We start from the raw sequence: 14,211 nt of genomic DNA on the forward strand, positions 1-14,211 counted from the left end.
AGATGACTCCAGCAGTGACCGACTCAAATCTAGAACGGCCATCAACATCATTAGAATCCCAACGTTATACGGCCTAAGCACCATCTGTGCATACTCCGATAACTCTTTCCCAGGGCAGGGCATAGAAGATGCTTCTGAAGTGGTCCAGGATGCCCTTCTGTATTCACTGACATCCTTGGACACGTCTGTCACGGGAGACCAGGACTAATACAAGGCATCAATATCGCCAGACAGAACACGAGAGTTTATAACATTTATTTATTGGAAAAGTATATCTACAACTATACAAAACACACAAACATCACACATACCCAACTAGGGGATACCTTGCATACCTAGTTGCAGGGACCTATCCTCTGTTCTCTCTTCTTGCCCAGGGCTTACAGGACTGGTTTTCAGGCCTGAGACCAAAACTGGACTGGACACTGCAGTTTTTTCTTGTCACAGCCACACCTCTGTAACTATGCAGGCTGTCTGCTAGGGGTCTCCCCACCCCTCCTTTTTATACACTTAAAACATAATATTGCAACACTCCATGCCAGGTGTTGCCAACATGCCCAGGCACTGATTGGTGGGTAGAACTGGAGCATAACATTTGCAACATATGAAGGAAGGATACAGGGAAAGGTCACAGACCAAGTTGCAACAATTCTCCTACAAACTGTTGCTGTTGGGGGATATGCTTGATCTCCTTTATGAAATAAATCGTTTTTATGCAGCCGTGATCCTCCTCCTGCTTCTTGGGCAGTGTACTGCCTTCATCAGCTGTATCTTGTTTCCCTGTCTTGGTGGATTGCACACCGCTGAATCACTGCTTTGGGACCGCACCAGTGGAACTTTGGAAGCTAACAGTGAGTTATGCCTGTGGTTTTCCATATCCTCATTCTTTACTGTATGGGACAATCTATGTACAGTTTTTGTGCAAGGGAACACTAGGTACTAGTCCCCCATCCCTATTAGGAAAGAAATTTCATTATATACAGTTTTAAATGGAATGGTCCTAGCGGAGATCTTTATTTCTCTAAAGGACTTGTTCACACGCCACAACGTCTGCTTCGATAGATGTGGAGGACGCTGTAATTGAAATGATGGCTTGCAGCGACCCACCGGCCAAAAAGAAAAAAAAGGTGGCAGCGAATTCAATAAGGAAATGATTGCTCTGGAGTCTGAAAAACAGAAAATTATATCCAATGTGTTCCATGGCACTTCATATTCGGACATGGATTTTCTGAAGCCTGTTAACTTTTTTAAGGAACATAACTCCTGCCAGAAATTTGAGACTGAGACAGGAATTGCAAGGCTGTGTCTTAAGGGAAGTAGAAGAGTAGATTTTTTCTTCTGTTTGTGTATTTTTTATATAAAGTACAATACCCACATGATCGCGCTATGTAGTGCTTTTCCCATTCCTTTGCATACTGTTCCGCCCTATTGAGGGGACGAGCCTGGAGGGAGATCCACACACCATCACTACCACGGGGGCTGCAGCCCAATCTGCAAAAGGCTTTTTTATCTGTATCATCTTGTAAGTAGGAACACCATTAGAGCCAAGACTTCAATCAATATCTAACCCTTTGTCAATACATCTTTACTTAAATTTGCACTGTTTTCTTCTTTTTATTCCCCACATATGCTCCTCCTGGATTGTATGAGATTTAGGGGCCTATGCAGAGAGGAACGGCAAAATAAATTGCCATTGTTGTAAAAGTTCAACATTGTGGCGTATTTATTGAGCCTGATTCAGAAAGGACAAATCGTCAATCAAGTCTCAAAGTGTATGATTGGCGAGTGTTAATCGCGCCATTTCAGACTGAGCTACTTACATCTGGCTATATTTTCAGTCACTGCGGGTGAAAGTCACGCTCGTGAGTCTCGCGAGACTTCAATTCAAGTGGGCGGGAAATTTCTAAAGTAAACACAACATTCCTGGCACAGCGTCTTAGTGACGGCTTCTGCATAGTTACATACCAGAGAAACAGCGCGCGTCTCTCTGTTAAAGTGGTAGAAGCACTGTGAAGCTGCAGATACTGAAAAAAAAACCTTCTCTTTACACTTTTACAATTTTTATTAGCTACAGTCATAGACATTCAGTGACAGACAGTGTAGTGACTGTAGTTGCGGCCACACGACATTGTGCTAACTATAACTATGTCACTTTCGCGCGGTAGTAGTGTGAGGAGAAGTGGTGCACATGCAGTGCGACATGTCATTTCCACTGCTTCAGCACGCACAAATGTGTGTGTGGTTGAAAGTTCCACAGCGTTTGGGAGCCGTGCTGCTGCAGTGAGTGGGGTGGGCAGACGTGTAAGGGTAAATGATACAGTTGTAGAGAGTGCAACATTGTCTGCTTTTGAAACTTGTACTCCTTGTGTGTCTGCAAGTGTCACTGCTGTGTCTAGTGACTCTCCGTGTGTCAGTCAGGATTATGGTGTTGTTGGGGTGAATGTTGCTGCCAGTCACAGTTTCCGTGGAAATGCTAGTGTGCGTGGTACTGTCTCTGGTACTGTGCGTGGTAGTGTCACTGGCAATGTGCGTGCTGCAGAACGTGGTACTGTGCGTGGCGCTGTGGCTGGTACAGTGCACGGGAGTGTACGTGGTAATGTTCGTGGTTCAGAACGTGGTAATGGGCGTGGTGGTGTTCGTCGTTATGTTCGTGTTTCTGACCGTGCTAGTGTGCGTGGTAGTATGCGTGGTCGTGTGCGTGTTGTTGTGGCTGGTAGTGGACGTGATGGTGTATGTGGCGGTTTTCGTGGTGGTGTGAGGGCTGCAACGCCTAATCGTCGCAGTCCTATTATTGCTGTTTGTGGTAGTGCACGTCAAACAGCTGCTGCTAGTGTGACTGTGCCACCAATTGAGCATGCATCCCCAAGGCCAACACCTCCTGCTACTGTGTATGCTGAGTATGCAAGTGAGGGATCAGATCATGGTGACGAGGACATTAGCATTACGTCCATGGATGTCGAAGATGGAGACACTACAGACCACAATGTTGCACATACAAATACACAAAGACAGTATGAGGGTAGGAAAAGAAACATTAAATTCAGCGACGAAGAAAATAGAGTCCTAGTCACGTTAATTGTAGAGAACTATGATCGCCTGTTTGGGCATCTAGTTGGTAAGTTGAAAGCGTGTAATACATCCCACCGTGTGACACATTACCATACGCCAGTTTAGAAATATATATGTTGCCTTTGACATCAACGATTCCAGTAGCAAATAAAATTACATTGTTATCAATATTACTTGAAACTGGTCTCCTGATGTCTATTTGCAGTTAAAACACCAGCAGCAGTGAAGAGGGAATTGTGGAGGAACATCCGGGATTCTGTATCAGGATGTGGTGTTCAAGTGCGTTCGCATGACAATTGCAGGAAACGTTTTGACGACATCAAAAGAAAATTGAAAGTCAAATTGCAGAGCATTAACAAGCATGCCGCAGGAACAGGGGGAGGGCCGCCAGCGGTACATTTGAAACTCACACCTCTAGAGGAGCAGCTTAGTTCTAAGTTGCCAGTGATACAAGTTGAGGGTTTGGAAGGAGATTTTGATATCGGTGTTTTCGATGAAGATTTTAATCAAGGTGACTAATGTACCACCATGTTATATCATCAGAAGTACATGATAGTGACCTGCAGATGTGCCATTATAGTACTGCAAACGATACAATAAACAGCAACAGGCAATAATGAGTCAATGCTATGGAAAGTGTGTTTGCTTACTTTGCTGTGTGAAACAGATGAAAAGTCACTGCAACATGGGCACAATTTTTCCCAAAACAATGTTGATGCGTGTATGATGACAGAAATCAAACTATAGGAAAAGATTAGTGCTTGACAGAAATTATAAATGTGACGTATCCTTACACGTTTGACACTGACAATTACATGAAATGTGGCAAGTTTACAGACCTCACACATCACTCTGTATGCAAGGTAACAGTAATGACAGTTCAGTTTAATAACCGTAGTAATAACAGTAATGACAGTTCAGCTTAATAACCGTAATGTTATGTATGTATACATTGCAGAGGTCGGTGTTTCTCCATCAGCTGTGTCTGAGAATTTGGAACATGGCACAGCACCACACAGCATGCAATCACAAGTTTCGTCGCCGGATAATTCAGTTGCTGCTTTTGAAGGTGAATTGTGTTCTGATATGTTATCCTTCAGACAGTACTGATCAGTTGTTTCCATGTATTTGGCCTTGCTAACATTGTCTCTTGCACTTGTTTTTATGTAAGTACATAAGGAAACAAACGATCCAGCATTGCATTTGCATATAACTTTGCAGTGCGTGGTTTGTGGCAAACCATGAAACGTTACATACCAACGCTATAATAACTAAGCTGTTAAAACAGTTACAGTTAAAACGTAAGGTATATACATAATGTTAATGCCTAACTTGATTTTTCCCAATGGTTTCTGCTGCACTCCTCTGTCAGTTTCAACTTCAGCACACAGTAACCTTTTCGGGTCTGAATGTAATGTTGTGCATAGCATAAGTGCACATCGGTTTGGCTGCAAAAAAACATGTTTTTGCAGTGTTACTGATGTATGCATTGTTGCTTACATATGCATGGTTGGCACTTTCTGCGGCTACTAGTTTACTTTCGCCCGTTCATGTGTTCTGATAGTGGCATACTATTTTTATTGTTTATATACACTCTCTGTGTATTGATGGTAACACCAATAATTTATTCCACAGATAGACACAGCGAAGGAACCAGGAGTTTCCGGCATGTCTCACAGGATCCATGTTCGCCCCTCATAGATGTAGCAAGTCATCCTACTGACAACATGACTGACTATCACACCGCCAACCATGAAGAACTGGTGGCCATTCAGGAAGTGGAGCAACGTTTGTTGCAAAGTAATGCAGCGAAACATAGTGAATTAATGTCTGTGCATCAATTAATGGTGACAGAAATTAGAGAGGTCAAAGACATTTTAAGAAGTACAGTTACAGAACTACGTACACATAATTCCTATATGGAGGCCATTGTAACGTGTTTCATGAAACAAAATGACCTCCAAAGGTCAACAGTTGTGGCATCATTTCTGCCATCGACGTTTGTAGCTACTTTGGAGGGTGCTGATGGTTTGGAAGTGAGCTGCCCTACCAATTCTGAAGTGCAAGGTGCTATTGCAGCACATCACATTGACACATGCCGTAATGATCAAAACATTGCTAATGAACAACACAGTGAAAATGTGTACGTTTCTGATAATAGTGGCGTGCCCTTGGTACAACTTTTTGCAACCGAAACGGCACACACACCAGCAATGACTCCAACAGGCACATCTTCATGTGTCCTTTCGTCTCAATATGATGTGCAGCAAACAAGCAGTCTTGTGAGTAGTCACACAGAATGTGAAAATACTAACACAAATGAGTGCCTTCCGAGGGTTGCAGCCGAACCCGGCACTAAACGGCGGCAAAAAGTTAAAAATGTACGCAGTACACTTGGTGCTCGCGTCATGCGTTCCCAAAATAAAAAGTGAAACATGTTCTTCCTGTGTTTTCACGCCCCAAAACCTGACATTTGTGTGATGCCATGTTGCGTATGTATTAACCGGTGTAAGTGCCATGCAACTGACATAGTTTGTTTGGAGTCATACTTATGTTTCTGTCTGGTTTTAAATGTGTAACAAGCCATGTTAATGTTAATAAAAGTTTTGCAGCCTGTCGGTGTATACTTGATTTGGTTTTTACACTTTCTGGTGCCTGCCACATGCAACACAAACTAGGTTGTTACAATAGGCAACATATACTTTACGTGGGATAGCAAATAATGTACATGTCAACACGGCAACAGAATAAAATATTGTAATGTTCAGTCACATGAACACGTTTACACACAGTTCAGAATATTGTAATAGCAGAACGCAAAGTCTAAAACAAGGTATTGCTGAAGTTATATTTCTCTTCCTTTTTGATTGTGAAGGTGCCATTAAACATCTGTGTTAGGGAAGAAACAAAACTTACAGTGTTTCATTTGTTAAATAACCTTGAGCAGGCGAGGGAGCTGATAATAATGGAAAAGTTTTAATTCGACTTAAAGGCAGATGTATGGGAAACAAAAATTGTAAGGGATGTAATAATTGTATAGGAAAAAAAAAGATTGTAAGACAACATAGTAACTCGTAAGAACGATGTGTGTTCTCCGATAACCATGTCAAATGATGACGTGACTTAACGGAACCCGAGGAGCAGCCACTGTTCTTCACTTCTGTACTATGCCGTTTACATCACTGTGCTTACAGTTCCTTTACGTTACGTCACCAGCTCATGTGTTTGACGGGGCAAAAGTATTGCTAGCATGAAAGATTCAAAACTTAAATGTAACGTGATAGACGCAGAAATTAGCAAGGCTTTTGGTAAAGAGGAAAGGGGGGGGGGTGCGCATGAATGCAGCATACCAATAACAAAGTTTCATGTGTTTGATATAGAAAGGAAAATATTTCATGTTACATCCAGAATCATTGGGCGCGGCTTTAAAAAAAATGGTTCAAACTAACTTTTGTGGTTTTTCAAAGAAATAGAAAAGTTTGGGGAGACGGAAAGGGCAAAAATTTAGTAAGCACAAACTTTTGCCCATTTGCCCACACAGTAATAGACAGTGATACTCAGACAGACACACAGTAATACACACGGATACTAAGACACATACACAATAATACACACGGATACTCATAAAGACACACAGTAATACACACTGATACTCAGACAGACACATCGTGTACATACTGATAGACAGACACACAGCAATACATACTGATACCCAGACAGATACACAATAATACACAGTGATAGACAGACACACAGGAATATACACTGATACTCAGACAGACACACAATACTGTATACACACACATTTACAGACACTGATACACAAAGGCACAGTTGAGTTATAGGCATACTGATATATACTGATGTGTACATGCATACTCACACAGATACACATAGCCACACACATGCTTATATATTGTTATATACTGTATACTGCTTATACTGTAATGCTCAGAGTTTTTGCTGACATGGCAATGTTATGTGTATAGAGGCATATTCACCCTATTGCTTTGTCAATGCCCTGTGTGCATCAGAGATTTGGGAGCCACATATAGTGACAGCAGTTGGCATGGATCTGGACAGGTTTGTGACAGCGTGATGCCCTTACAACCACGGAGTTAAGGGGGGGCGAAGGGGGTGAGTAGCGCTGGCAATTACATACCTTTGCCTACGGATCTGATGATGCCCTTAGTGGGAGGGTGTGTGAAGGGTCAGGGGGGGGGGGGTGCGCATGAATGCAGCATACCAATGCTGTGAATAACATTGATTTCCACGTTAATGGCACTTCTTCATAGTTGCATTTAGCTCATGATTGGAGGGAACAGGGTGAATAAAAAGCTGCCTTATGTGCCTGCCGTCCGCTGCTGTATGTTCTGCTACACATAGTAACAGCAGTTGTCAGGGATGGGGACGGCTACTGCCGTTTTTTCATTCATTATATATACACACACATATGCACACACACACACACACACACACACACACACACACACACACACACACACACACACACACACACACACACACACACACACACACACACACACACACACACACACACACACACACACACACACACACAGATGCACACACACACAGATGCACACACATATGCATACATGCATACACACACATGCACACATACACACACATGCACATGCACACACGCACACACATGCATAAATGCATACACACACATGCACACATACACACACATGCATACACACACATGCACACATACACACACATGCATGCATGCATACACACACACAATGCAAACACACACACACACACACACAAGGCACACAATGCACACACACACACACACACAGGAGACAGGGACCGGAGCAGAAGAGGGGCAGGGACCGGAGCAGAAGGGAGACAGCGATCGGGGCAGGGACCGGAGCAGAAGGGAGGCAGGGACCAGAGCAGAAGGGGGCAGGGACCAGGGCAGAAAGGAGACAGCGATCGGAGCATCACACACACACACCCCACCTTCTGTCTGGCAATGACGGCTCTGTAGGGAACCGGCTGCAGACCCATTGGATGGGAGCGGTCACGTGACCGCTCCTCCGCTTCCCCTTACTAACTGACAGCACTTTCCAGTGAACTGGACGGCTACTGCCGTTTTTTCCTGGCGTGCACAATTGGCGACTTCAGCGCTGAGAATTCAAGCATACATGCCGAATACCACACTTTGCCCTTTCCTGCATATGCCGAACCTAGAAACATGGCGAAATTTAAAAAAAACACGCATACGGGAAGCAAATTCTGCCGAATACATGCCGAATGGCATGTATTCGGACGACTCTGCATAGGCCCCTAATTCTGCTATCAAGCAATTCATTTCTGAGATATATCTGCGCGAGGCAGTGGATATTCACACTCGAGTGGAAATAGCGCCACATGAATATTCACACTCATTTCCTCCACGTTACTCCATTTTAATGCAGTTGCTAAGTTAAACTGGCTTTTTAGACTTTACTAACCAATCTGGATACTGCAGAAAAAGGATCCTTGATAAACGAACTACATATATGTACATATCGGTACCTATAATGTATTGTATGTACATGATTCATTCTGTTGACCCCCCCCACCCCCAAGACTGGTCAAAAAGGGCCGTTGAAAATACCCGATTTTGTTGCATATTGGAGTTTACAAAACGCAACAGATTGTCAGTTTTGAGTTGGACGCGCATGTGTGTGGAAGCGCTGATCCATAGTTATTTGATCTGCACATTGATACTTCCGACATAGTTGGTGTGTTCTAGAATAATTTACTGTAACTGTTGCGCGTCGGTTATCTTGCTGATGATGCTTGCTGCGCACTTTTCTGCATTTTTCGTTTGTTTGCACATTTTTTTTAAATTTTCGTTTGTCTGTCCACATTTTTTTCATGTAGAGAAAATGCAGGGAGCTCAGGGACCATGGAATATGCAAAAAATGAAACACAAATAGATAGTGCAATACTGTGTGATAAAATGATGGAATAAATGAATGAAACACCTATTGAGTGCACACTCACACTTTGACAATGGTTAGTAGGCAGTGAACCCTTCCAGGGTAATCTCTGAGTGCTGGTAGAAGACTTGACGATGATGTCATCAGTCCTAATCGTGTGTCAGCTCCCAGGTACCATGCAAATGTATACACAAGAAGAGGCAGACTAAGTGTAGGGAGTAAAACAATTTAGTGGTTACATTCAAACATTAAAATGGCAACTCACATTTGACCCCCATACACAGTTCGTTGTACAAAGTCCGCCCTTGTGGATACCGGTGATCTGAAGCTTCTCAAGTGGACGCTGCTCACTTCAGCAGCTGGTGCGCATGCAGCTGCCAGTGTGAGCTCTCTGCTCATGCGTCCTTTGTTGGAGGTGTCGGCCACAGGATGTGACGTCACTGACCGGGTTCCGTCAAGAATGATTTACTGTAACTGTTGCGCGTCGGTTTTCTTGCTGATGATGCTTGCTGCGCGCTTTTTTGCATTTTTCGTTTGTTTGCACGCTTTTTCAGAATTTTTGTTTGTCTGTCCACGGTTTTTTCATCGCACATATTTGTAGTTATTGTAGGTAGTTGCGCGTTAGCTGGCATACACAGTAAGGAAGGACACGCGCTTTGCGCGTTAACTTTGCGCAATGTCAAATGTTAACTTGATGGAGTCTTGTCTGGAGTTTTCTGTCGGCCGTTGTTTCAAATCTTACGATAGGCTAAAAGAGGCTTTGGAAACATTGTGTAAGCGCCTCCATCAGCTGTTTTCTATTCATTCAAGCTGGAAATTTACAAAAAGCAACGATCGTCTCGTTTATACAAAAATTAATTACCGATGCAAAAATGGTATTAAATCGCTGCCGAAAGAAAAGGGATTGCGACCCAACCAAAGTTATTTTGGGCTAGGATGTCAGAGTGAAATTGTGGTTGTTTACGACAAGGTAGTCGATAAGCTATCAAAAAAGCTTGCTTGGGGCACAATCATGAAGTTTCTCCGTCCGTATATTTGTTTTATCCGGAGCAAAGGCGGCTGACCGACGAAGCTGCCACTTGTGAGTAATGCCTCAGCCTTGCGTGCTAATCAGAAGTTAGTTGCTGAACAGGTGCAGACTATATTCGGCAAACAGGCGACTTTGAGCGACATTTACAATTGCATTGTTAAGAATCGCAAAAATTTGGCACTGTCTGAGGTAGAAAAAGTGGTTGATTTTCTTGACAACGCTCATCTAAAGGACCCAGATGCTTATCTGAAAATCATAACCGACGATGCTACTAACTTTGTTGATGTGATTTTCTATCAATCTGGTGTAATGCGAAATTGATATAGTCAGTTTCCTGAACTTGTGGACCTTGATGGCACGTATTGGCTGAATGACTCGAGATGTTTTATACCTATTTACTGTGCTGGACAGGAATGGCATTAGTAGGGTTGTTGCATGGTGTTTTCTTAGTATGGAAACGCGAGAGAATGTCAGGTTGTGTTTTGAACAATTTCTAACGTCTAGTGAGTCAGTTGTTGGCAAAACTACCGTTGTTCTTCTGGATAAAGATTTTGTGTCGGTAGATTGTACCCCCAAAACTTTTTTAAATGCCGACGTCCTTTTGTGACAAGTGCACGTGGAGAGAAATTTTAATTTGCTGCTTAAAGGATTGCATCTTAATAATATGGAGGTGTCTGCGCTCAGCATGGCAAACGTTAGCATTGAGTCCTTGAAAACGTGCATTCTGAAATGCCGGAAAACTCTCTTGTTTATCCATGATTCCAGTTTGTTTGATGAAGCTTGGTGCAACTTTTTTTCTGATGCCTTGGTACCCGCAGACTTCAAAATCCTTTTCACAAAAAATTGGTACAGTTGTCGGAAAAAGTGGGCATACACTTCACAAAAACCTAAAAACGTTTAAGGTGAATGATACCAACCGAATTGAAGCTCAGAACAAGCACATAAAAGATGTGGTACGCAAATACTTGTGCATGTTTGAATGTCTGAAAGGATCGTTTACTTTTTGTAGCTTGCATAAGTTCAATGTGGACCATCGTGATTATTTAAGCAAGTGCAAACAATTATCCTCGAAGCGAGTACCGATGCGGTTGTTGACGTTTTTCCCGACTTTGCCTCTGTGCACATTTTGCAACAGTATCGTGTTTTTAGAGAAAAAGAGTCACGATTTTCGTTGTGTGTGGATGCTAATGGGGCTAGGGTTACGTTTGGTTCAGTTGATCATTATTTAATGGCGATTATTTCTCAGTTTGTTGGTGTGAATTTTTCAGTCAATTGAATCTTCCTTGTAAGCATGTTTGCTGCTAGGGACCACCTAAACTTGTCGCTTATTGATGTGGCTGTTGTTTCGAATCGTTTCAAATGGCAAAATTATTCCACTACCATTTTGTCTAATTTTCTAAACCCGTGAAGGAAAACAGCATTGTGACTGCTGCTAAAAAGGACAAACCAAAAACCCCCTTGACTGTTTCGGAAAAGTATTCCAGGATTTCTTCAGTGTGCAAGCGTATTTGTGACATAGCAAGCAAACTCAGTAACAAAGCTTTTCATTGGAAGTTGGCTTTTATGCTGCAGATTTTCTTGAGCTGGAATGAAGAAGGCTTTCCATCACCAGTTTCACCTTCGCAACAAAAACCCGATTTAAGCCAAATTTTCTTTCGTAAGCAACATAAAAGGGGGTTAACTGCTTCTCAACGATCATACAAGCTTTTCAACTAATGCTTTTTTCAAGTAGCTGTGAGCCTGTTGTGCAGATTATACCTTTTGAAAACACGTATGTTACTGTGAAGACCAGTGGAGCCAACACAATTAGTTTGTACTGTGGCAAATAGCTGGATGTGGCTAATAGTGACAATCCTGGGAATAGGTTCATAAGTTTGTACACCAGGGCTGCTTCCTTGAATCGCCTGGTTCGTGCATTGAATTTATTGCCTGGCCCACAACTGGATCAAACTGTTCTCGGGAACAGGCACTAATGGCTGTAGCATGTGCGGTTGGATTTATGTAGAGGGGCTGATTCAAGTTAAAAAGTGTATAACCTAGGCAAAAAATTATCTGAATATGCCTTTCACTGCTTTACGCACTCTAATTTTTTAATCTTTCCATCGCCGAAAAATTGAGAGGATATCACAACTTAGTTCAGTTAGAGTAGCACTTTTCTACATTTGCAAACAACTTGATACAGGCTTGTTAAAAATGATTAACTGCCACATGTGTGATGATTGTAATGACCCAGAATGCACAGATGTGCCTCCTACATCCCATCCTATTTGGCATGATTTGAGCTACCCATGGGTATACAAATTTTGCAGTGATGAGCCTCCCGCTAAAAAATTGAACCATCCTGTGCCCTGCTCCCCTACACTAGATTTGCCGCTATTTGCTCAAGCGGGGATATTTACAGCTGCTGGCAAAACTATAGTGATGCAAAACACTTGCAGTATTGACACTTGCTTTACCCTTTCATGTGCTTAATATTTAATCATCGTGGGCCTTAGAAATGTACTTTTTATCGCATGCAAATAATGGGGGAAGTTTTATCTCTGGCAAGAATAGGTCGATTCAGTGAAACCAAACTGCGCTGGTTGAATCACATAAGAAAAACCCCTGTAAGAAATGTGATTGACGTGTGGGGCGATTTGGATAACAATTTTACTTCATTTTTTCATGATTTAGTTCAGACAAAAGTTTACAGCATTTGCACAAATTCTGTGTACAACTTTTTGGAATATGAAAACATTGAAAAGGGTATAACATTCAATCGTCAAGTCACCAACCCGTTCCAAGGCACTTTAGAAAATGCAGTGCAGCAGTGGGCTGAACCTTACTCAGCAGAATGCCAGTTCTTTTTTCCTGAATCTACAACGTGGTGAAACTACCATTGATTTAACTAGAAGCTGCCACGGGAAAAGTGGGAACTCCCACCGTGAAATAATTTTATAAATGTCACCTTTTCTGCTTTTACGACTGGTGATTTGTGCTCATTGAAAGATGTTTTTCCTGAACAGTTAGAATTTTTGGGCGCTACGTTTCAATTCGTAGGAACTGTGCATCACAGTACAAATCATTTTCTCAGTTCGGTTGTTTTCAAAGGTTCGCGGTTATATTATGATAAGTCCAAAACGCTGTCCAAAACTCCATGGGAAGAGCGGGCCTCCATAGCAGTTTATCTAAAGTCGGAAATTTTGCATTGATTTTGGCGGTACCGAACTAAGCAGGCACATGGTTTGCACACACCTTTTTTTGTTCAGATTTTTTAGTAGGAATTTTTGTCAGCATACAGCAACTTCCCAAAACTTGAGTTGGGGCATGTTGACTTTGATGCTGATTTAAAAAAACGTAAAAAGAAAAACTCAATGTGCAGAAACATCTCAAAACCTGCGTAGGGGCTCATTGATGCGGAATTCTCTTTTGCGCCTACTTTTGCTTCGCCTCTTGCTATTTTTTTTGTGCTTAGTTCATTAATATGTGTTGAGTTTAAGAGAAAAAACGAAGAAAAAAAATTTGGTTTTGTGTGCATGCTATTTTTTTTTTTTTTTAATTCAACATCAATGTGCAGAAACATCCCGAAACTTGATTAGGGGCTCATTGGTGTTGAATTCACATCCTGCACTTGCTTCGCCACATGCTAATTTTTTTTTGCGCTTCATTTATCAATAAGTACGCATTTTTAGTATCTATTTCTGCTGAATTATGACTTTCGCTTACTTCTACATTCTTTCTATCGTTTTTGTTAAGTTGGAGAAAAAGATTTGAATACAAAAAAACATAAAAACAACAAAAATAAAGTTTTCGTTTTGCTCGCTGTTATGATGACTTGTTTTGTTGTTGTCATTGAATGTTATTTGTTAAATGATTTTAGATGTGTTCCTAATCTTTTCAGATAAATAAAAATTACGGAAACACGAAAAGTATAAATTCAAAAAATAATAAAAGTTAAAAAACAAAAAAAATGTTTCCAGGTCACTAGCTATTCAGTCTCAAAATGTAGCTCAGAAAAATGTTCAGAAAAAGGTCCATCAGGCGACCATCTATATTTATGTGTCATTTATATTGTACTTGTTAATTTAAGTATTGATCATCAGCTGTCCTCTTTTTCTTCTATACTTTCCACTCGAATGTGAATAGGCATGTGGCGTTATTTCCACTCGA

At 41.8% G+C, this 14,211-nt stretch overlaps 1 protein-coding gene across 1 annotated transcript; it reads left to right on the forward strand.

The window, feature by feature from the left end:
* The first annotated feature begins 651 nt into the window (after positions 1-651).
* Positions 652-5,685, forward strand: LOC142492013 (uncharacterized). Its single transcript, XM_075594766.1, has 4 exons — positions 652-851; positions 3,275-3,580; positions 4,028-4,138; positions 4,705-5,685. Exons 1-4 carry the CDS (start codon positions 680-682, stop codon positions 5,499-5,501), a joined length of 1,386 nt encoding a protein of 461 aa, XP_075450881.1. The 5' UTR covers positions 652-679; the 3' UTR covers positions 5,502-5,685.
* The last annotated feature ends 8,526 nt before the right edge of the window (positions 5,686-14,211 follow it).

This window comes from Ascaphus truei, chromosome 4 (assembly GCF_040206685.1).
Source record: "Ascaphus truei isolate aAscTru1 chromosome 4, aAscTru1.hap1, whole genome shotgun sequence".
Classification (NCBI taxonomy): domain Eukaryota; kingdom Metazoa; phylum Chordata; class Amphibia; order Anura; family Ascaphidae; genus Ascaphus; species Ascaphus truei.